At 42.0% G+C, this 24,380-nt stretch overlaps 2 protein-coding genes across 2 annotated transcripts in view; one reads left to right on the top strand and one right to left on the bottom strand.

The window, feature by feature from the left end:
* Positions 1-15,456, top strand: part of HMGXB3 (HMG-box containing 3) — a 30,513-nt gene extending 15,057 nt beyond the window's left edge. The window contains exons 10-21 of the mRNA XM_048487370.1: positions 598-689; positions 1,062-1,160; positions 2,889-3,038; positions 4,940-5,241; positions 7,739-7,866; positions 8,062-8,193; positions 9,482-9,666; positions 10,174-10,393; positions 10,949-11,082; positions 11,780-11,896; positions 12,320-12,529; positions 13,661-15,456. Coding sequence (XP_048343327.1) covers positions 598-689; positions 1,062-1,160; positions 2,889-3,038; positions 4,940-5,241; positions 7,739-7,866; positions 8,062-8,193; positions 9,482-9,666; positions 10,174-10,393; positions 10,949-11,082; positions 11,780-11,896; positions 12,320-12,529; positions 13,661-14,128 — 2,237 coding nt within the window. The 3' untranslated portion in view covers positions 14,129-15,456. The remainder of the gene's footprint in view (positions 1-597; positions 690-1,061; positions 1,161-2,888; positions 3,039-4,939; positions 5,242-7,738; positions 7,867-8,061; positions 8,194-9,481; positions 9,667-10,173; positions 10,394-10,948; positions 11,083-11,779; positions 11,897-12,319; positions 12,530-13,660) is intronic.
* Positions 15,457-19,857: 4,401 nt separating this feature from the next.
* Positions 19,858-24,380, bottom strand: part of CSF1R (colony stimulating factor 1 receptor) — a 31,358-nt gene continuing 26,835 nt past the window's right edge. Inside the window, exons 16-20 of the mRNA XM_048487179.1 lie at positions 23,299-23,421; positions 23,025-23,136; positions 22,443-22,542; positions 21,388-21,493; positions 19,858-20,711 (exon numbers count right to left, since the gene is read on the bottom strand). Coding sequence (XP_048343136.1) covers positions 20,580-20,711; positions 21,388-21,493; positions 22,443-22,542; positions 23,025-23,136; positions 23,299-23,421 — 573 coding nt within the window. The 3' untranslated portion in view covers positions 19,858-20,579. The remainder of the gene's footprint in view (positions 20,712-21,387; positions 21,494-22,442; positions 22,543-23,024; positions 23,137-23,298; positions 23,422-24,380) is intronic.

Here is a 24,380-nt window from a genome sequence, read left to right as displayed (position 1 = left end):
TATTCTGCAGCTCTTAAACAGTGAACTGAAAGAGCCACATCCACTTCCACCCAGTGGTGGGATCAAAAAAAATGTAATAACAGGTTCCAATGGTGGTGGGATTCAAACAGTGGCGCCGCCACACACACGTACCTCCAGTCCCTATTGGGCAGGGAGGTTGCTTTAGTAACCCCTTCTCATCATTCAGAAAAAATTAGTAACCACTTCTAGAGAAGTGGAGAGAACTGGTTGGATCCCACTTCTGCTTCCACCCATAGCATGAAGCTTGCCCCTTATGGAGGCTCACAGCTTATCCAACATTATGGCTGTTTTAAGCCTCATCTGATAAGGGCCTTGCCCACATTCCTGAAATATGGGGGAAGGTGCCACGCTGGGGAAAACTGCCCAGAAAAGCCACAGGTGGTGCATGCCAAAGAAGTGCATGTGACCTTAGAGCATCTGAGTGATACTTTTGTTTTACAGAGATCTTAGCCGTGGGCTTCAAAATTGTTTGTCTGCAATATAGCCCAGAGATGCATTTTTGCTAGAGTATAAAATTAAACATTTCAGTTCATTTTTTTATATGCTGAACATTTCTGCCTCTGTTCTTCCTCTAAGAAAAAAATTCCCCTATAAGAATCTCGGGACTGAAACCTAATACTCTGAAGCAGCTGGGACAGCCTCCTCTTGCCAGTGTAGAAGAGCACAAGGTAACTGTGTTTTGTCTAATCATTTGTTCTTTTATTGTCCTGAAATGCATATGTTAGTATGCAGTGGGAATTTGGTTCCCAAGTATCAATCGAGAGGCAAATACACTGATGGTACATAACTGAAGTATTTGTCCTATACTCTGTCTCTGTCCTATAGATGTCAGTTCCTTAGGGTTTATTGAGAGGTCAGGACCATGTGTCAGTAATAGTCTGGACCATTCTTTAGACAACTACTTGGACACAGTAGGTATGTTATATGGATTATGAAGTGAATAGTGAAGTAGTAGTGAAGTGGTGAGAAACAATCAGATAGAGAGAGGTACTAAGACATCTTACTTATTTCTCTTTTGCCTCTTTGTTCTCTATCCAAAGCTCCCTGGCAACACAAACAGTTCAACATCTCAGGTGAAAATGGTGGAAGTCAAGCCAGATGTGTTCCCTTCTTATAAGTACAGCTGCACTGTAACCCTGGTAAGAATCATTAGACTGGGAATGTGTGTTCAGATATTTCCAGTCTGGATAAATGTGTGAAAAATATCAGTATTTAATAGATATTTTGGTATGTGGATTTTCCAGGGTCTCAAAATATTTGGGAGAGACTGGGAATATTAGGTGCCAGTGTTCCAAGGACTGTTTTTTTTAAAAAATGTAATTTTACTTACTGTGTCAGTGTCTTCTTGTCCGGGTATGGCATCAGTTTGCCAGATTAGTTTTGTTGGTTCTGCAACATTGTGTTCTATGTTCAAATTGGTTTGCATTGGATTCTCTTAACGTTGAGGGATGTACTGAAATGAACCACAGGATTCGCCTGGGGCAACAATGAGAGGTGATGCTCATAATGGCTGCCAGGATGGCCAATTGACTTGCATGGGCTCCATTGAAATAATAATTTTGGCAGTACATTCATTTTTGCAATGGAAATTCTTCCTAGCCATGAAATTTTTAATTTGGGCCATCTTTGCATATCCTTTTGTATCTTCGTGCATGTCATTTTATAATTATATTTAAATAGATTTTCTTTTGCACATCAATGGCTTACAGGATTATGGTCTGAGAAAATCTTTGGTAACATTTCTACCTTGGAGACCTTAGATGCCAACTCCCTGGAAACCCAAATCATATCTATTCTTGAGAAAGATCTATGTCTTTCTGAGGAAAAAGGTATATTCGTTTGAGTTTCCATTTTTTGTCTCCACATGTCACCCAGATCCAAATTGCCCACCGTATCAAAGAAAGCATTTGGCTATTTACCTTGTGTATTTTTAATATTATTTTCAGAAAATCAGTCAGATGACCTTACATATAACTGATTTTTCTGAGGTTATGTCCATAGATCTTTTCCTTCTAGTGATCATGAAATCAGCTCCAAATAACAAAGAAGATAGACTCTTTAAACTGGCTGTGCCTCTTTCTCTGGCATGTGTCTTATGTTATCCACATAGCTGCGACTTTGCATTCCAGGAGTCTCAGCGTTCTGTGTATCCCTCCTTTAGACTTCTCCTCAAGATGGATTGCACTACATGATCTTTTTTAAAAATGGGGTGCAAGGGAGGTCAGAAATGGGTTATCTCATGTTCCTGACAGGCAAGAATCACTTCTTTAGCAACCAGAGTGAATTGAGGCCTGGTCAACTGGATGCTCTTGAAGATTCTGGCTGCTTTCCAGATTTTAACCAGCTTGTCTAAAGATGAAAACTGTGTCATTGACCTGAACTGAATTTGAAAGAGAAAGCTTTGTGTCATCTACCCATTCTTTGAATGTCTTGTGGTTTACTTTCTAGGTCACCCACTACGTCCGCTTGGATTATGTCTTGCCATGATTTCAGTCCCTACATGTTTACAGTTTAATTTGCACATAAATGTTGCAATTGCTGGTGTGATGACATAAGTGGTTTTCATTTCTCACCCACTGGTAGCTCACAGGAATGCAGTGAAATGGGATATATACAGGCATGATATTATTTGATGTTAATCCTTTCTGAACAAGATTTGCCTTGGCTCCCTGATGGAGCGTGTACCTTTTCGAAACTAGAAACCTCTGTTGGGTTTATATTTTATTCTTATCAAAGCTGACCCTGAAGCAAACAGTTTTACGATTTTTGATCTCATTTTTGGAAAGCAGGAAGTAGACATAAACATCTGGTTGCCTCGTGGAACATATAATGCAAGGGAGATAAAGATCTGGTCTGTTTGTCTGCAGGATCTGGGGCTGGCAACGTCACGAGGTAGAGGGAAGTGCAAGAACCCTTCTTGCAGCTACATATACACGAATAGGCACAAGCCACGGATTTGCCCCAGCTGTGGCTACAATCTTGCCAAAGACAGAACTGAGAAAACAGCGACATCTCTGGTGAGTTGTGGTTTGTTTTGCTTTGTTGTATTATTGTTACACTTGGAATCACTGGCTGCTGTAGATAATTTTTTTAACCAAAAGTTGCTACATGACAGTGTGAGCCCAGAGGCTTACGTTTGGTGATCCATGAAGGACAAGGTTCCAGAAGGAGTTCCGGGAGATGATTGGCTGGCTGACAGTGGGAGATGTTCAGCATCCCAACAAAAGCAGCATCCCAACAAAAGCAGGCAGCAAGTGTTACAAAGCAGGCAGGGCAGGCACCTTTTTATTGTAGCTTAGCTAGGTAAATGATGACGTTTGCTAGACAGAGTTTGTTTTATGTGGGAGTTTGCCATTGCATTCCACAGTTGCCTACATTTACCCCCAGCAAGCTGGATACTCATTTTACTGACCTTAGAAGAATGGAAGGCTGAGTCAACCTTGAGCAGGCTGCCTGAAACTGAGCTCCGTCGTGATCGAACTCAGGTTGTGAACATTGCTTTTGACATCAGTACTGCAGCTTAACAAAGCAGCAATTTGCAATTGGCAGAACGGTTTCTTGCAAGACTGTTCATTTACAGATTCCTGCCATGAACAGAGAAATACTGGTGTTCCTTTTATTTGTACAAAATCCAAAAAGTATTCCCAGGCCACTGAAACAGAGCAGTGATTGGCTGAAACATGGTGCACAGAAATCCATCAGTCTGATCATGTTTGGCAAGAATCACACTTGTGTTACTGGTCTGTTGCTTACATTGCTGCTTTCTCCACTCTCTTGTTCCTGCTGCTTACTTGCCTTTCTAAATGCAGCAATGGAGGGCACCCTGTTCACCCACTCTAGCAGGCTGTTCTAAAGGTCTGAACCTACCATAGAAAAAGCCCATGTAGGCATTCCTAAGAGAGTGCACCTTAAAGAGAAATCTGCCTGCAGAATGTAACTGGTGAAGGCTTTAATGATAATAACCAGCACTTCAATTTGGGCTCAGAAGCAAATGGGTAGCCAGTGCAGTTGACGCAGCACTGGAGTTGTCTGATCTGAGTGGTTGACTACACAGAGGAGTCCTGCATAGAACACATTGCTGTAGTCAGAATGTATTCCAGGAGTTCAGATAGCACAGCCACATCAGCAGAATCTTAATAAGGAACCAGCTGAATGTAATAGAAAGAGGGTGCTCCAAACAATAGCACCATGCTTCTTATTTAGCAGTCTAAGCAGGAGGCTAAAGGCATTCTTGGCTACCACATCAAAACCACTCTTCCCAGAGTGGTTAAAAACTTTTAACTTGATTTGATAAATTTACATATGTAAGTAGCAGTAACTGTACATTCACTTTTGAGTTGAGACAATAAGGTGGAGGTTTCGACCAACAAGTGGCTGTTTCTCCAGTGGGAGAGTCCCTTTACCTGGGTAGAATGATTGATTGAATGGAGCAGCAGTGGCATAGTGGCTAAGAGCAGTGGCTAAGAGCAGGTGCACTCTGATCTGGAGGAACTGGGTTTGATTCCCAGCTCTGCAGCTTGAGTTGTGGAGGCTTATCTGGGGAATTCAGATTGGCCTGTGCACTCCCACACACGCCAGCTGGGTGACCTTGGGCTAGTCACAGCTTTTCGGAGCTCTCTCAGCCCCACCCACCTCACAGGGTGTTTGTTGTGAGGGGGGAAGGGCAAGGAGATTGTAAGCCCCTTTGAGTCTCCTACAGGAGAGAAAGGGGGGATATAAATCCAAACTCTTCTTCTTCTTGATATTTTAGCTGAAAGGAAAGGTGAGCTATTGTATAAATATTTTAATAATGAAAGAAAAAAACTTTCCTTAGCAGAAATAGCAGGATATGGGTAGGATCTACCCCAATATTGTGATACTTCAGATTTCACTAGTGTTGTGGCAGAGGATCAAAATGATATTTGTCCTTTCTTCCTAGGAAGTCACTTCTGGCCCCAGAGATGTGCTGAATACCAATGAGCCTTTAATTCAGTCCCAAAAAGAAGTCCAGCGTCAATCTACTCTGCAGCTTCTACGCAAAGTAATACAGATCCCAGAGAATGAATCTGAGCTGGCTGATGTATTTGCACTAATTCATGAACTCAACAGCTCACGGCTCATCCTGTCCAACATGAATGAGGAGACAGTCACCATTGAGCAAACCTCTTGGTCAAACTACTATGAGTTTCCATCATCCCAGTGTCTTCTCTGTAGCAGCCCCTTATTCAAAGGGGGCTTAAAGTAAGTTTTTCAACTTTGAGAACTGAATCTATTCTAGGGACTTTATGTATAAGATTGCCTGTGGCTTAATATTTGGCTTGAAATCTTCATTATCTTCATTAAATTCTCCTTAGTTCAAGACTGAATTTTTAGAAAATTGTACTTGTGTTTTTTGCTTACATCCCTATGCTCTGTATGGTTTTTGTGCAGTGAAATTAGGATTTTAGTTCCACCTCTGTTCTCTTGAGGTCTTCAGAGATAGCTTACAGTTTCTATATTCTGATCATTTTATGGGTGGAGTTTCAGAAGAATCCCAAGTTCCAAGAATGCACATTCCTAGTACAGAGCTGGAAAGGACCTCAAGGGTCATGTAGTCCACCCCTCTGCACAATGCAGGAAATTCACAACCACTGTTACAGCTATCACTCCCCCCAATGACCCTTCTCTATGCCCAATGACCTCTACAGCCCCTGGCCAATCTGGCCTAGAGGAAAATTCCTTCCTGTCCTCAAAGTGGCAACTGGCATTACCCTGGTTATATAAGTAAGAGCCATGAGAGCTGAGCACTGAGTCATTCCATCCTCCCCGCCCCCCGATAATCCTAAATTCACAGAATCATCCATCTGGCATCTGCTGAACAACCTCCAAAGAAAAGAGCCACCACTTTCCAAGGAGGCCTATTCTACCAAGAAACCACTCCTAATTAATTCTCCCTAATGTTTAGCTAAAAACTCTTTTGGTTTAATTTCAACCCATTGGTTCTGGTCCAACCTTCTGGGACAACATAAGATAGCTCTGCACTGTTCTCTATATGTAAAGGTAAAACGGTAAAGTTTCCCCTTCAGTTGTGTCCGACCCTGGGGTACCACTGTGAGCAGTGATTTCATAGGCAAGCCTCTTTTGTGGGGTAGTTTGCCATTGCTTTCCCCGGTTATTCTTTACCCCCTAGCTATGAGCTAGGTACTCATTTACCAACCAAGGAATGGATGGATGGTTGAGTTGACCATGAGCCAGCTGCCAGGATATCTGACCCACAGGGGGCTTGAACTTCTGACCGTGTGAGTGGCAGTGCAAGCACTTAACCACTACGCCACGCTCTTGTCCTCTATATGACAGCATTTCAAATACTTGAAGATGGCTATCTTATCAATCTCAGTAGTCTCCCTTTCAGGCTAAACATACTGAGCTCCTTCAACCTTTCCTTATAGGACTTGGTTTTCCAGACCCCTCTTTATTGCCCTCCTCTGAGCCCATTGCTACTTGTTTACATCTTTCTTAGGCCGTTTCCGCACGGGCAATGAATGGCGGCCTGGAGACGGTAAAAATGCCGTCTCCAGGCCGCCCTCGCGCCGCCCGCCCGTTGCGGAGCCGCCGTTTCCCCAGAGCGCTTGGAAGCGCTCTTTTTGGGGAAACGCCGCCTCGAAGCTGCTGCCGAAGCTTTTAACGGCAGCTGCTTCTTGCTGACGCCTCCCCCACCCGGGTATTTTATTTACCTTGTCCCTGGTTCTCCGCATCGGGCCGAGGCCTGGGGACACGTAAGCGCCTGCCCCAGCGCCGGGCTGGAGCAGGCGCTGCAGGGCCAGGGCTGGGCGTATCCCCAGGCCTCGGCGACGCGCGCTGGAGGCTCCGGGACATGCCGGGTCGGCCGGGCGCCAGTGCTCTATGCGTGCTGGCTGCCTGAGTTGTTTTCTAGGACCGCCCATGGACGGTCCCAGCCGCCGGGTCGGGCATCAGAACGTTAACTCCGGCCCGCTTCCGCCTTCGTGCGGAAACGGCCTTAAATTGTGGATAAGTGTGCCTCAAGTCCCTGTATATTCTTCTCCAGTAAAGCGACTGACTTAACACTTTCTGCAAGTGTAATTACCATTACTCTCATATAAGAAAACAAACTTGGCAAAGATATTGCAGGCCACTACCTCAGCCCCCTCACCAACCATGTTGCTTTGATCACTAGAGGAAATAGTCCAGTCTTTCCTGCACTCCCCTGAAAACTCCCTCCAAATTTCCTATGTTCTCCTCCTATTCGTTTGCTCCAGATCATAATCTCACTTGCTTTGTGGTGCTATTTATACAGCTTTGTAACTGCAGGCTCTGCCCCAACCAGCTCAACTCAGGTTACTTACCTTAATCAGCAGACACGGGAAAAGAAGGGAAAACACACACCAGATAAAACAAACCTCAGCTCATTCAAGGTAGAACCTAAGACCAGAAGCAAACAGCCAAGCGGTACATAAATTAAATATCCTATCCTATCGTAAATTTTACACCAGAATCCAACAGCCAAATCAGACAAACAAAGCACAAGCCATACCTTTAGTAGTACCATCATCTTATTTCTACACAACACAAACTGCACCCATGATAATACCAGCTGTTTTACTCCCTCACAAGATCCAATGAGCTCCTCTGGTTTGCTTGCTGTGGGTTCCAGTTCATTGGTTTTTGCAACATAGACACATAGAAGCTAGAGACCAGTATGTCACACATGGTTAATGTAATCTCTTCTCCATTGTTACAGTTCCCTTGCAGGCCCTCAGGAGTGCTGGTTGTTGACAGCTAACCGGTTGCAAGTGGTCACTGCTCAACTTAAGGTGTGTGTGAATGTGCAGTGTTTGGCCCTCCATAGTTTCAGTGATATATATACAGGTGAGTGTATTAATAAAACAACTTGTAGAAACCCAGGGCTTTAAAGGGAGGGATGTAAAATTGGGATACGTGCATTTTAAAATCTTTTGTTCCATTATGTGTAGTAGCAGAGTCTGTACAGCTTCACTGCCTTATGATCTGTATGTCTGCGTTCCTACTAATAGCTATTTTGTTGTTTTTTCCCCCAACTGGCAGGCTTGTTTAATGTAGGTAACAAGCTTTTAGTGAGTCTGGACCTTCTCTTCACCATAAGAAATCATATTAAACTTGGTGAGGATCCTAAGGTGGCCGTCAGCAGTATCTTGGAATCTGTGCAGGAGCCGACAGGTACTGATATTCCCCTTTCTTCAGTCTTTGAAACAATTGTGATCAGTCCACTAAAAACATAGTGTTTAAAGTTATGGATGGAGTGGGCATGTTTGTTTAAAGAACAGACAACTTGGGAATTGGACTTGCAATTACAATGAGTAATCTAACCTGAGCCCTCCGGGGGAGGGCGGTCTATAAACCTAATAAATAAATAATAAATAATAAATAACTTTCCTGTATATTTGATGGGGGGTTCCTCCTCTTTTACATGCCTACCCAGCAGTTTTGACAGTCCTGTATGTCTAAAATGTCCCCAGCTTCCTTTTCATTTTTTGTGTAGAAAACTGGTAATTTCACAATATTCTTGGTTGAATCTATTGAGGAAGAAATCTATTTTCAGAAGGGCTGATTTTTTTTAAGCTCTGCCAAGCGAGGAAGACAGTGGGTGAAGGGGCCTATTGATATGCTGTAGTGATTAGGATTGAATGTTTGCTCCATGATAATTATACAATGCTATAGTCTCCAATATGAGACAAGTGTGACTAGAAGGGTTCCAAGGTACACGTCATGTAAGTCTCCACAGAGTTCTGTAAGGTGATTGTCATTGGATGATCTGCTGACAGAGTATAAAATTGTTTTCATAGGATCAGTAACTTTTTTTCCTTCTGTTTTAAGTGCCAGGCTCCAAAATTAGAGGACTATGCCAACTAGCTGGAGGCTCAGTCATAGCTTCCAAATCACAATGACTATAGCACTTTCACTGTGCTTTGTCTTAGGGGTGACAGCTTATATCCTGTAGTTGGTAGTGCATGGAAAAAGCGAGCAGGTACTGAAGCTTTGTGGTAAGCCTGCTGCACATTGCATACAAGCTATTCTGCTCTGTTACCATTGGGGACTACATTTTGTGACACTCGTCTGAAGGCATGAAGTTGGGAAGTGCACAGAAATATTTGTTCATTTATTTTCAAGAATATGCCCAGCCATTCTGCCATTTAGGTTTTCACGACACCTTCAAAATAAATTTGTATATATAGGTTGTTAAAATAAGAAAGCATAACGAGAACGGCCCTTTTCCTTTACTAATGTTAGTGGTGGTTGTTTGCACGACAATAGTGCAGCAGTATCTGGGTTGCAGATTCAGAGTTGCTGTAGTCACACAGCTGGTTTGATGGCCATTTAAAGCCACTGACTTGTTGGTCATCCCACTTCAAAGCCACTGACTTGTTGGTCACCCCACAAATATTGGAGATAAATGGGACTTTAGGTATTTTGGTTATATGATTATTTTTCTTTTTTTTTCCAACAGAGAAAAATCTGAGTACTGAGGAGCTGAATCAGCTTGAGGAGCTGCTGTGCAATGGATATTGGGCCTTTGAATGCCTTACTGTCCGGGACTATAACGATATGATCTGTGGTATTTGTGGCATTGCACCCAAAGTTGAGATAGCCCAGAGGAATGTGGAAAATGTTTTGTCACTGAAAAATATTGAGGTAGTACATCTTAGGCATTGTACCATCTGATTGCACCTTGAATTGTGTTCCTCCCAATGTTGATTTTAATGCTAATATTCTGTTTGCTGTGTTAAGCTGTATTTTTATTTGCTCCTCTACTACAAGAAAAGAGGGAATTTTGGAGGCATCATCTTGTTTGCAACCTAAAGACAACGGTTAATTTTTGTTAACCTACATATAATATGTTCTAGAACCGTGGTGGCGAACCTTTGACACTCCAGATGTTATGGACTTATAATTCTTCATCAGCCCTCCTGCCAGCTAAAGGGCACAATTGGCAGGGGCTGATGGGAATTGTAGTCCATAACATCTGGAGTGCCAAAGGTTCGCCACCACTGTTCTAGAAGAACCCAAAGCAAAGTGAACCTCCTAGTAAAAAGGAGAACCCATTTAAATTTTAGGTTTGAGCAGTAACTAGTTACATATAATCTTATAAACTTCTTGATTAACATTTCTGTTCTTTTCCCTCTCCCTTTCATTTTTAAGTTTACCTGGCCAGAGTTCCTAGCATCTAGTGAAGTAAATGTGGAAGATTTCTGGTCTACTATGGAGACTGAAGTGATAGAGCAAGTGGCATTTCCTTCCAGCATCCCTATCACAAAGTTTGATGCCTCTATCATAGCCCCCTTTTTCCCACCACTGATGAGGGGCTCTGTGGTTGTCAACACAGAGAGAGAGAAGAACTTTGAAGCACATATGATGCCAGGTAACTTGTTTCTGAAGAAATTTGGTGTGTTGCAGAATCATTGGTGTCCCTGCTTCTGAAATGACTATATGTCTACAATGTGGTACAGTCTTCAAAGGGTGGTATAGGTGTTGCCGGCTCCTGTGTAAGTGCTGCTGGAAAGCTCTTTCCCACAGTGAGAATCTGTGTGGAAGTGGTAGCATTTAGAACATTCCTTATCCCATTTGTAGCCCAATGACAGAGCCTATGCACACTTGTACCATCTTTGCCAAGGTTATCCTGACATCTTTGCATGACAACAAGCTGTACATGGTTGGGCAGCTAAACCTTAAGGTTTGCTACTTCTCTGGGAACCTTCACAATGGGAAAGTTCTTTTTGGCAATTGTCAAACGTAGCCTCCCATGGTCTCCTAATTCAATTAGTATTATATCAATTTTATTCACTTTGGATTCATACTTGGGAAAGTGCTTCATTAGAGAATTTCAGTGTGAAACAAGGACCATGTAATTACTTCTGTAAGTGACTTAATGTCCTCTTCTAAGAGCTGCTAGGTAAAATTATCTCTTGCTTTTTAGGCAACGCAAGTATCCTGGTGAGGTTGATTCAGGATGAAACCTGTAAAATGGAGCAGATTGGTTCTTACAGTAAGGAAGAGCTACAGAATTTCTTGACACAGTGCAGTATTCCCTGGGATGAAGGTGACTCAAAGGTAATGGATCTTTTCTGTCAGGAAACTCAGGGATGCTCAGTTTGCGCATACCTTAATTTTAATTCATTTATCGCTTTATTTACCAAATGTATGAGAACAGGGGTGTCAAACTCATTTGTTATAGGGCTGAATATGACATAAATCTGACTTGGTTGAGTTGAGCCCGGGGGTGGAGGGTGGGAAGGGGTGGTCTCCAGTAAGCTCACCAGCCCAGATCAGCCCAGGTTGGGTGTGTGTGTGTGTGTGCCTCAGCTAGCAACCTTACAGCAGGCTTTCCAACCCAGATCAGAACCCCTTGAGAGGGCTTATCAGGCCTTTAAGCTAATGTGGCCAATTGGCCATGCTGGCAGGGGCTGATGGGAATTGTAGTTCATAACATCTGGAGTGCCAAAGGTTCGCCACCACGGATCTGGGATATATAATAGAAACATACTTCCCCTGTCTTTCTTCTAGTATCTCTGTGGCAGCTAGTTCTGTATTTGTCTCAAAACCAGGTTGAAAGCCAGTTTGAAATTAATCTGTTTGTGCATATTCTCATATTGAGAACACTTCCAGTGTCAAACTGGGTGAAAGAAAATGGCAAATATATGGGATGACATAGTTTGTCCACCTCAGGGCCGAAGATTATTGTTTGAATCATCTATTTACACGTAATTAACTCTGGTTTTTACTTGGTTGTTGTGTTGATATTTCCTAGGAGCAGCTCTGTCTTTCTCTGCTAGCTCTGTATGATTTTGTGCAGAATGGGACACATATCAAACAGCCACTGGCACATTTGACTGGAGGCAAAATATACAAAGTGTGTCCACACCAGGTGAGTTTGATTTAGAAGTTGTTGTAGTGCATGGCAGATATGGACATCTAATGAAATGATACTTAAGCAACTTTGATGTTTGCATTATAAAGTGTTAAAATATGTAAGCAGTAAATGTCATGGGGTTTGTGGTACGTTTTATGGGTAAACTGGTTGATCTTGTTCCTTATAGCTTACAATAAACAAGCAAGCCTTCATATGGGGTAATTAGGGACAGGAATTGTTAAGTGCTTGCTTGACCATGGTGTTCAGTGATTTGTGTTCTGAAAATTTCTTGCATAATATTGATCTCATTGGTTTGCAAAGAAGGTTCAGTTGTCACACTAGTCTTTGAAGAGTGTAGAATGGAAGACTAAGGCACAGCTAGGTTTGTTTTTATTCTTTGAGTGCTTTCCCTTTCTGCTACAACTTTTATCTTCCCAGGTCTTGTGTGGCTCAAAATACATTGTAAGAGGGGAAAGTCCCCGGGACCACGTGGATCTCCTAGCCTCTTCACGCCACTGGCCACCAGTCTATGTGGTAGACTTGGCCACTTCTGTGGCATTGTGTGCAGATATCTGCTATCCTGACATGACTGCTCAGATGTGGGGGAGGAACCAGGGTTGCTTCTCTGACCCTATGGAGCCTTTAAGGGTTAGTTGCCTTGCTTTGTTGCATTGTTTTCAATGCTAGTGAGAGCACTTGTGATGACTTGTCCTCTCTAGAGAAGCTATTGAGAGAGGGATGTAATTGAGGAGGATCCATTTTCTCTATGATAACCTGGTTCATGGTTTTCTGTTTGCCAGAGCCTTTGTCATTTTTCCAATATTTTGTGTCTACTGCATTCAAATTTAGATTTTTAAAATTTACTTTAAATATTGCATTGTCTTGTGGTGGTACGCTTGTATGATCAGGTTGCCTTCACAATCTTATTCTGCCCTTCCGTAATGACTATACCTGTTTTTCAAACTCAAAATACTGGATTAAATGACATATTAAAATGGGAGATGGTGCGGCGTTTTTAGTCAGTTAAATATCCGATGGCTATTTTAATAATTGCCCCAAACTGCATATGTTAGCAAAAATGGGAAAACCTATAAATATATGACACTGCCTTAATATGAGTTGGACTTCTAGTACATCTATATGTTTTGCCCTGACAAGCGATGGTTTTCCAAAGCATTGGCCATAGGTCTTTCCCAACTGTGTTACTTAAGGTCCTTTAAGTGGAGCTGGCAAAAACTGAATCTGCATACAAAGCATGCATCAAGCCACTGAGCTACTGGTCTCACCCAGTTCTTGTCCTTGTTCATTGTAAGGAAATATGTTTCAATGTCTGTCTGAAATGCTTGAGATGGGTGTTATATGTCTAACTTATTCTATCTTGAGTGTTTCTTCAGAGGCACTAATCAGCTGTTCCTGTTAAAATCAATACCCTGACCTGGATAGCCCCAGGCTAGCTGGATCTTTTCAGAAGCTAAGCAAGGGAGGCCCTGGTTAGTATTTGGATGGGGGACTTCCGAAGAAATACCTGGGTCACAATGCAGCTGTGACTTGATAGCACACACACTTTCAAAAATGAGTACCAACAGAGAACGAAGTGTGGAAGATGCTGTTATTTACCTGAAGTATCTTTGACCATCTAGGCGTTTGAACCCAGCTGCGAATCTAGTGGATGCAAGGCTCTGTACTGATTCCAGTGTATTCTTATTAAGCCATTTCTGATGTAGCAAACTATAAAAAAAAATTCTGGGATGTAACAACTTTTGTTTTCTTTCTCATCAGTATGTGTCCTGCCCAGAACTTCTGGACAGATACTACAATGTGGACATGACCAGCGCTGAACATTCTATCCAGCACCCAGTCACCAAGTCTGCATCCCGCCGAGTAGTCTATGCTGGGACAGAGCAGAGCACTCAGAGTGACTCCACAGCCCGACATCATTCCCTCTCCCTCTGCCGGGAGCTAGAGCCCTACGGCGCCATCATTGCAGCCATCAACGATAGCAAAACGAGCAACGTCCGCCAGAGGCCTATAACATTTGACAACGCAACCCACTATTACCTCTACAATCGCCTGATGGATTTCCTCTCCAGCCGTGAGATTGTGAACAGGCAGATTCATGAGATTGTTCAGAGCTGCCAGCCTGGTGAGGTGGTGATCCGGGATACCTTATACCGCCTGGGTGTGGCCCAGATCAAGACAGAAGTGGAGGAAGATGAAGAAATCCAAGGAGAGGACAGTGTTGCATAACTTTCTCTGAAGTGCTCATCTTCTAGCTATAAAGATGAGAGCTGGGTGACTGGAGCACCTCTGCAGATATTTCAAACAGTTTATCATGCAGATGAGTTCCAGTACTGAACAGCTGTGACAGCTGACATTGACCAAAGAGATGTGCTTCCATGAAATCTGGATTACTCCTGTGGGTTTGAGATCCGCAAAAGCCTTGCTATAGAAAGGGCAGTTTGTCCTTCCAGTTTGGATCTGTAAGCTAGCCAGGATGAAGTGCAAAAGAGAGAGAAGGATGTTTTCAGGTAGCCGGAAGCTGGCAAGGAAAGGCAAACGGATTTACAGAAGAACTTGAAGTATATACATTTCTGTGTTTGGAGGATCATAAATGGAGGAAGGGGATGAAAAAGAGCAGAGAATGTTTCTGTATCCCCAATACTAGATTTGGTGGTCATAATAGACTGATGAACCTGTTCTGGAGTCCCATCTGCTATTATGCTCTGTTTTGAGGCAACTTGTTATGTAGCCCCCATCAGTATTAAGGGGGCGAGCACATATCTGCTCCTGTAGCTAATGCTGTCTCAACCTGAGGAGTGAACTATTTTTAATGGGCATCCAAATTAAGGTGTGATAGATTTGTAATTACTTTGGCTGGCATGATTTGAAAGGCTGTTCAGGGATTTGTATGTTTTGGATGATGAAACTGGACTGTTGTTCAGGAGGGGAACTTCAGGCTTCTGCAGTCTCTTTTCAGGCACTTTACTTTTTTATATCCCAACCATGGACTTAATAGGTTGTCATACTTTTAGGGACATCATGAAGAGTGCTTGTGCAGCATGATTGGATTGGGGAATCCAAGCTAATTAGACACTTTTCAACTTGCGTCCCTTACTAAACTTGCTTGGGAGGATGCACAGCATTTGACTGTCTGGACCCTCTAAAAGCCACTACATACTCCTCAGTTCCAGAATTTGAAACTGTTCTAAGGGAGTTTCAGATTTGTTCGGAAGAAGTCACCATTTTTTTCTGCTACATATAGTGTGCTAAACCACGGCGTATAAACAACTTCCATTGGCACTGATATCCTTTAACTCTTTGCCATCCATAAATCTGAGAAGTGAAAATAGTCTTCTGCTGTAGCTGAAAGCAGGAAATCTTCACAGTGTATGTATGTCTCGAGAGGGTTCAACTATGTTTTATTCATTGAATGAACAGATTTGTGGTGTCAGCTGCTCCCTTCTATGAAGGATTCGAGTGTGTACTGTTATGTAAAAAAAACATGTATTGAATTTCAGAACAAAGATTATGATTTGCTCTTAAATGCTAATTTATTAAAGACACTTTTCCAGTCAGTGATGAATGGTAATAAGTTATTGTTTCTGAGCAAGTCTTCCTGGCTTAGCAACCTAAAGATTATGAAAACCAAAGAAATGATGATTTGGGTTGCTGAGGATCTTGCCTTCCAAGAAATGTAAGGACAAGCTTTGTGGACTGTTGTAAAATATTTGAAATGCTTGCCAAAGTAGCATTATGCGCTGTTTTATAAAAGCAGGCTATTCATAATTTAAACTTCATTACAGGAAATCTTCCATTCTATGTCAGTGATGTTCTGACCCACCTGAGGGTAACCCAGCACATGTGTGTTATGTGCTGTCAAGTCTTTTCCAACTTGTGAAAACCCTGTTTATTAATTACTTCCAAAACATTCTGTTAATACCCTTGCTCATGTCTTGCAAACTGCAGGCTGTGGCTCCTCTTTCTGAATCACTCAATCTCATGTTGGTTTTCCTCTTTTCCTACTTCCTTCAACTTTTCCTTGGATTATTGTCTCTTCTAGTGAGTCATGTCCATCATAGGGAAAAAAGACTTAAGTTCATTGTAGTGCTTTACTGTTTTGTTTAATCTGTTGGCAAGCCAAAAAAGTGTTTGTGGTGGTGGAGAGAAGTTAAAGTGCTTGTCCAATAGAACAGAACTGTGTTTAATTTTGATAATGATTCTTGGCACTTGAACTTGGATTCTTAAACTTGATCTTACAAGATGCTCTGCAACAGTTCTTAGAATTTGGCAATTACATGCTTGTTTTTTTAAGAAAACTGCTTTCATCGTTCGCAAGGTACTATACTTCCTGAGGAATAAACACTAGAAGGCATGATAAAACCCACTGAATTTTTTAAAAATAAAATCCTTAATACTGAAAATCACACCTCTGTTAAAACATTAATGGAGACAAGTAACACAATCTTGAGAACACATGGTTAATCAATGATTTTATTTTCAGAGAAATTATAAGTGTTCATCTTTAATCAGTTTAATTGGAATTTATTAATAGACTTGAATACTTAAAACATAACAGTTAAACTATTTAAAAATTATCAGATATCAAGTAAATGCCAGTGCTAGGAGTTAGAAATCCAGTTAGCTAGTTGTGCATAGAGAAAACAACAAAGATATGTGAAAGACCAGTTTAGTATTGCCTGCTACTGGGTCTCCAAGACCTCAGGTAGAGACTCTCCTAGACTATTTACCTGGTTTCAGAGGTCCCCAAAGTTTTTGAGCCTTGTGCTCTTTCAGACTTTTGAGACAAGTTAGTGGGCATGACGGCAAAATGATTGCTGTGGGAGGTGGAGCCAAATACAAAACATTGGGAGACTCTTAAGCCAAGCATCCTCCTAAGATGGAAGCAACTGTTCCGGAATGGGTATTCTTTGCATACCGAAGGGTGGCACCTCTGCAATACTTCTGAAATGTCTCCTGCTCCAGTGAAGGAGAGGAAAGCCCAGGACTGGTTCATTAATTTAGGGAAGAAACTCTTCAGGAAGGAAACTAGTAGGCTCTAGGAAACACATTGGTGGGCACTGTGGTGCTTATGAGAGCCACACAGAGGCTTAATCTGACATTTTCTTCAGCCTTCCAGATAAACAGTATAATCTCTAGGGTTTTTTTAAGTGCATGATTTTTGTATTATAAATCTAGTTTTGAACTGGAGCATTCAATGTGGATCAAAAACAATCCACAAAATTGGACACAGAAACAGATGGAGGTGGTGGTGATTCTCTATAAATCTGACAAAAGCCTCAGGTTTGCAGAAAAATCGGAAAACTTAAAACAAAAAAAGGAGGATTAAAACTTCCACAAACAATAGAAACAACACCTGTAGCTTTAATAAAAGAATACCCAATGACTACGTTCTGTCACCTCAGGGTCATTATGGGGATTACTTGGCTACCAAAAAACCAATACTGCTCTTCTAAGCCTTGGTTAATGCAAAGCAAAGCTTAAATTGGATTAGGGCCTGACTCTCTGCTCTCTTGTGCCCCTGATGGAGAAGGACTCACTGAGGAGAAGCCTGGCGGTGACCACCAGCAACTCAGTATGCATGCAGTGACTGGACCTGGTGGCAGGGGCCACTACACTTTTCAGCCAGATATTTTCCAGGGAGAGGCTGCCACAGCAAGGGAAGGAGGTAAAGCTGAAGATGGGAGCAGATAAAGGTAGGTTGGTCAGTGGGTGGGAAGATAAGAAGGAAACAGGAAAAAAAGGGAGAGGCTATTGGGTTTGCCAGGGAAAAGAAAAAGGGAGGGGGAGAAGGAATAGAGAGAAGAATGAGATGGATGTGTTGGTATCTAATTGCATAGTTAGAGCTTTTCTGCATTCTCAGTTGTTTTTTTTTGCTTCTAAGCTCCTATTTCTTTGGTGTGGGATGTTTCGGGTTCTGCATACGGTTTGCTCCCTCTAGTGGTTGATTTTACATCAAACCGCTTTACATTCAGCAAAAACACCTGTGGTTTAAATCTGTATGGAGATACACTGGATTTAAAGCTGTTTATATTGACTCAACCACCAGAGGAAGCGAAATAAGTGCAGAACTGAAACCTGCCATCTGAGGAAACAGAAACTTACAAGCAAGGAAAACGAGAATGCTGAAAAGCCCTCAGTTGTGGCCAAGTGTCATTAGCTTCCTGTTCAATGTCAAAAGGGGCTGCTTTAGAAAAGTTACTACTCTTATTATAAAACCAGCACAAACTGAATTGCTGAAGAACACTGATTAAAAATGTTACATGTCCCTTTGTTTAGTTTTAATTTTTTACTTTAAAGCTAGACCATTAGCAATGTTGTTTTTACACATATGCACATTTTAAACACGTCACATCATAGCTTGAGAACACTGGATGTATAAATGTAGAACTGTTACAATGTGAGCTTTGATTAATAAATGTAAGCTAAATGTTCCACATCAGCACAGCTCTTACCTAGTATTCATTTTTCTTATATAAAAATACCTCAGTAGAAATCATAAACAATTAACAGAGTTGTCTGCCTTGCTGCCATTGTTATGAGTCCTGGAACTTAATAAATTCCAACAATTACATTACTGACATTAAAGTGTATATACAACATTAGCTTAATTTCATAATATTCCATAATCCGGATAACCAGCCTTGTCCTACTGGAACAGATGCCACTCTCTTCTGTTTTGAGGCTTTCCTCCTCTAAACAGATGTGTTGCCTTAAATATTTTCAATCACATTTTTTAAAATTTCACTTGATCACAATGCTGTGTGGCTGTGCAGTGCAGGTCCTGGGCTTCCATTCTACAGCCATAAGCAGCCCCCATAGATTACCCTGCCTCACTACTGTGCTTCCAGCAGTATCTCCAGGAAGCTTGAAAGGCCATTCAAACTCTGGCTAAGCAGGCCCAGTTGAGAACTGTGAGACCTGAGGTATGGCCACTTGGACTTCTGTCAGCTGTGTGTCGAAAAAGTATCACAGCAGGGGCTGTTATAGGTGAGGTTAGGTGACAATAAACAAAAGGAGGCATGCTGCAATGACATCCTGATAGCACTGTGGGGAATAGAAGTAAAATCTATGAAGCTCCTTTCTTGTGTGCTTTCATGTGGCAGGAAGAAAAACTAAAGATGGTGAGCATTCTCTCCCATCTGGATCAAAATGATCAGCCTACTTCCTGCCACCAGGGATGATGAGTGGTGGGGTACTCAAATGTTGCAGAATGTCCTCCTGTCCTTAGGCAAAAATGACATAGTGTCCAGAATTTGTTGTCAATTAAGCCCTTCTAAATTTGAGTGAAAAAAAAATGCTTACACACAGTCATTACATGTTTTGGATCCAATTATGCATTTTGAAAGTATCATAATTAATAAAAGTATGTTCTGGGTTATGGGTAACCAGCCACAAAGTGATGCTTTTTAGTGTTAGTAGCCCATCACAGATCTAACCCCAGAGAGAGCCTTACATTTCTTATTTCATGTGGACTCAGTTCACACATTTAGCTGCCAGCAATAAAGGGTAGAACATAGCTCAAATCAAGCGATGTCCCAATACATAGAATCTTTGGATTTTCATCCTTTATATTTTAGATGGTAAAACAGACTAGATTAGGTTTCCCTTTTTTCATTAACTTACAGTACTGGTTTGTCAAAAGTTCTTAATCAGTTTTTAAGACTGTAGTAATTATTTGGCAAGCAATCCATTATAATAATTATAATTGTTCAGTTAACTGAACTACTACAAATCGTTAAACAAATGATAAACTACATTTATTCCTTAATTTTCTCCTACTATCAATTGGCTTAGTTCAGGGGTAGGGAACCTGCGGCTCTCCAGATGTTCAGGAACTACAATTCCCATCAGCCTCTGTCAGCATGGCCAATTGGCCATGCTGGTAGGGGCTGATGGGAATTGTAGTTCCTGAACATCTGGAGAGCCGCAGGTTCCCTACCCCTGGCTTAGTTCATTCAAAATCAGTCATCATTGATTGTATCACTTAAAATGACAGTTTTAAGCATGAAATGATCTGTTTACTTGATTAACACACTCTGCATGGTATGAGAGACCCTTCGCATACGAGGCTCTTCATATGCGGCAAATTAGACAAAGCACTATTTCCTGTTCTGTCTGAGCTTGTTTTTCCTCTAGGTAGTTATTTTGAAATGATCAATTACCATGGTTCTTCCTATTCTTTGTCCCCTGCAATATTCTTGTCTGAGCTATAAAATGGATACAGTAGGTTGTTATTAACTTCGGGCTATTGTTTTCTGTAAAAAGAATTCTCTAAAGATAAGGCGAGGCGGCTATCTGATCTCTTAGTATATACAAACTGAGAGTCAGTGAAGTACATATGAAATGTGGAATGTTGGATTTTAAAGTTTGGAGCTCCATGCTCACTCTTGCAAGAATGGAGACACACAGGGTCGTTGCTTGGCTATGCCAACTACCATCTCGATAGGATAATCTTAGCTAAATGGAAGAGTGAAGCCATCATACCACGGGTTAAGGATAGGAACACTGATGGCTCAAAGTCTGTTGCCAACACATGTTACAGCCCCAGGCTGTGACTTATAAATGAAAGCATCTGGTTTTCACATGGGAAACTCCCCAAGAGGAATAGCTGTAGAGGACCTGCATCCCAGATTAAACAGAGTGCTCAAGCAAACCTGAGGACTGTGAACAACGACCTCTAACAGAACTGGTAATTGTTGCTGTTCAGAAGGGGCTGTTTGCTCTCTCCGGTGTCACAAGATTCCTCACAGAAGCTGGCAGGTTCACAGGCACTATCATTTTCTGTGTTTCCTGGCAAGTTTGTATAGTCCTGTAGAAAAATGTGGGAGATAAAAAAACACATTAGCTCTGAAGTACCAACATCACAGTCTAATGCATGAGGAAAAGGCTGTAATTTTCATTTAAACTGCTTGTTTGTCTGCTTTTCATTGCTTCTTTTTGGTTTTACTAGGAGCACAGGATGCCCCATTAGTCTTTGCTGCGAAAACTGTGCTAATTGTGGAAGGTCTCCTTAACAAGTAATATTTAGGGACTTTTAATTTGGGGCTCAGACCAGCTGTTTTATGGTCTGCTTCTGGCTTCAGGACTGTGTTATGAATAATTTTACGTGGCCTTTATGACCCTGTGCTTGCTTTTACATTGATAATTTATTATTTTAATTGTAAGCCAGCTTGAGCAGGACTCTGGAGAGACAGCACAAAAATCTCCTCAGTAAATAAATGATAGCTCTTGGCCAGCGGTACTGAATTGCCCTTTTGCACTTGGTGTCTGGTAATTGTACAGATAAGATTTGAACTAAAAAGTACTCAACTAATAGTAATCTCTTGTGGTGAGAAATTCTTTTCCAGTATACTGCTTATGGAAATCACACACAAATGCAGATGCATTAGGGAGGAGTGAAGCTACATAATGTAGTTTCCGTGAAAACAAATCATGTGGGTATGAGTTTCCACCTCCCTTTTCACCTTAGCAATTTAAATGACTACCTGTTCTTTAGTGGCATACAGCTGTTTTTGAATGACAGTGCAAATTTCATTGAAGGTTGGCCGTTGAGTGGGCTCCAAGCTCCAGCAGGCTTTCATGATGTTATACCTGGATAGGGAGAAAAATCCGTGTATCACATGCTTGCACTAAATTGTAGTAGCGCCCTGCTCAGAAGCCGATGGGAGAGCTTGTGACTCTTGCCATTGGATACAAGTAGATCCTTACAATGATTGTCAGCCTTGAGCAGTTATTTAGCTGCTCCGTGCTTTCTTATACTCGCAACAACAGCACACGGTCTCACACAATGTTCCCTGTAAGCTGAGTGGTCACACAGATACCATACTGGTTTGGGCAGTCACCAACAGGGGAAGCTCCTGCAGGTGGCTCAGTTCCATGCAGAGGTAAGGAACTCCCATGCAGTTCCCTACCATGGTCAGAGAAACTATTGGTCTCATCGCATACTATATTTCTGTAAAAAGTTGCTGTTGAAGGCCAGCATTTTTTTTGCTATCAAGACACAGCTGATCTATGGTGACCCTGTGGGTTTTTGAAGGCAAGAGATGTTCAGAGATGGTTTGTCATTCATTGCCTGCCTCTCCATGATTACCCTGGTATTCCTTGGATCTCCCATCCAAATAGTAGCCAGGGTCAGGCTGAGAGTGCATGACTGGATCAAGGTCACTAGCAGGGTCTCCCTTCCAAATACTGACCAAGGCTGACCTGCTCTAGCCTGGTTGATCCAGATCAGGGTCTAAAAATATTGCAGCCCATTAAATAACATAATGAACATCATATATAGTCTCCTACTGAAGGGAACATACTTATCTAGAGAATTATTTTCAAGCTTTTTCATACTAGTGACATTAAGAGAGAAATAATCTTGCTGTGACGAATTTATATCACTGGGATTTAGATCACTGGGAAGCAAAACTTTAATATCTACAGTTGTGGGGAAACACAATGCTGGATGAAATAAATGGTCTTTCATTGGATGAGCCTAAGTATACATTTCAAGTATTCTGACGTTCAGGTGCAGTTCCTGAGTTGTCCTACTTACGTATCATCTGAAGCAAAGTCAGGCTTGGCCATATGGTATCCCTGTTTCACCAGGCTATAAAACCTGCTGTCCACTTTCATGCCAGGATAGGGGCTCCTGCCTGAAATGGTTACAACAGGCAAAGTGCTTTAGTAGGAAAAACAAGTTAGGTACTATGGAATTTCAGTGTGCTTTCAAGCAGGATGAAAGCAGAAATGGCAAGGGTATTAGGATAACTTGTGGAAGCAGCGGAGGGCACGTATGTAAATGCAGAGAGGCTTTGGAATTGCTACAAGATGATTTTGCACTGGGCATGCCAAAGTCAGAAGCAGGGTTGCCTCCAGCCAGCCCCTGCTTTAGGGGAGGATCAAGATGGCAGTACTGACCTTGACTGATCTGAGTCTCAGTAAGTGTATAAGTCCCACCAAGCTGGGCTCTGGCCATGCATTTTTTTTTAAAAAAAGTCTAATGTGAATTTGCCTGTTTTCTTATGCTTTTTCTCCAAGAATATTATCCCATTCTTTGTCCAGTTTTATCCCAATCGCCATTTCCAACAAATGTCCTTTCATGAAGAAAAATGGAAACCAGTTTATCTTTCCGTACCTAGAGAAAATATCTCCCAGAGAAGGATGCCGTAAGACCATACATCACTCTGTACTGTATAAACACATTCAAAGATACTCTCTGGTGCCATCCACTTCACTGGTAGGCGAGCCTGGAATGGCAAAAACATTCCTTATGTCATTCATGAGCCAGAAGTATATAATCTGTGCCTTGACTACTCTTTTTGCCAAACCAGATTCTGCTCAGTAGCCTTCACCTATGCCTGAATATGACTTGTGCTGTCTAACACCCAGGTGTCCTCCCAGTTACTTACATTGCCTTTGACAACATAATTTGTATCATTCATAATGTCTCTAGCCAGGCCGAAGTCACAGATCTTTGCCACTTGTCCATCAGCCACTAGTACATTCCTTGCAGCCAGATCTCGATGGATACACTGGATGGAATAGACAACAGAGAAAGCTGTATTTTATTTTCCTTTGCTCTTCCTGATTTTTACACCCAGCTATGGCCACAGTCTTATGAAATCAGCAAATGAAAATGAGAAAATTGTGCTGTAATATCACAATACTGTTTGAAGTATTTATGGCCCACAAGGCATCCATATCTGGGCATGTGAATTACTATGGATTATTATGGCTGAATTCAGGCTTCCAGTCTCACCTGTGGGGGGCAGGGCTCACCAGCAACATCATGATGTCACTTCAGGGGTAACCTGATAGTGACATCATTGAATTGCTGTTAACATTTTAGCTTGTCTGTGACTTTTGGGTGAATGCTACACCAATTGATACGATGGTGTCACCTTTGAGTCACACTGGAAGTAATGTCAAGGCTTTGCCAGCAATGCTAATCCCGACCCTCCCCCTGCCAGGTCTCCCTGCCGTCTTCCCTTTCTGTCCAGCTGAGTGGTGGTAGGTAGAGCTGGCTGGAGGTGGGAGGAATCTGACCAAAGCTGCTCAGCACTGATAGAAATGATTGTGCAACTACTTTGCATACATAGGAATTAGCACTCTGCTTGGGCTGTAATTTACCAAAAATGTAAAGTAGACCAATCCCAAGCACCGTTGAATTTCTCCATGTGTGTCAGTTGGTTATGTTTAGCATGGGCTCGTTAACAATTAGGGCTTGGGAGTATCATGTTGGGCAATTAGCAATTTGGGTTTGAGACTGTAATCTAGAGTAGGAGCACCAATATTAGAAAAGCCTGTTGCCTTTTTAGGAATTTTGGAGAAAGGTAGTAATTGCTACGCAACAGATATCATGGGAGGTAGAACCAACCACAAAATGACTGCTATGAGGGGAATCACAAAATGTCAGGAGGTTCTAAGCCAGTTCTTCTGTGCTGGAGGCAGCTGGTTCTAAATTGTTGCTCCCTGCAGACCCAAAGGTGAT

The sequence above is a fragment of the Sphaerodactylus townsendi genome, linkage group LG03 (assembly GCF_021028975.2).
Source record: "Sphaerodactylus townsendi isolate TG3544 linkage group LG03, MPM_Stown_v2.3, whole genome shotgun sequence".
Taxonomy (NCBI): Eukaryota; Metazoa; Chordata; class Lepidosauria; order Squamata; family Sphaerodactylidae; genus Sphaerodactylus; species Sphaerodactylus townsendi.
Note: the sequence above shows the minus strand (reverse complement) of the source record. Positions and strands in the feature narration are given on the sequence as shown.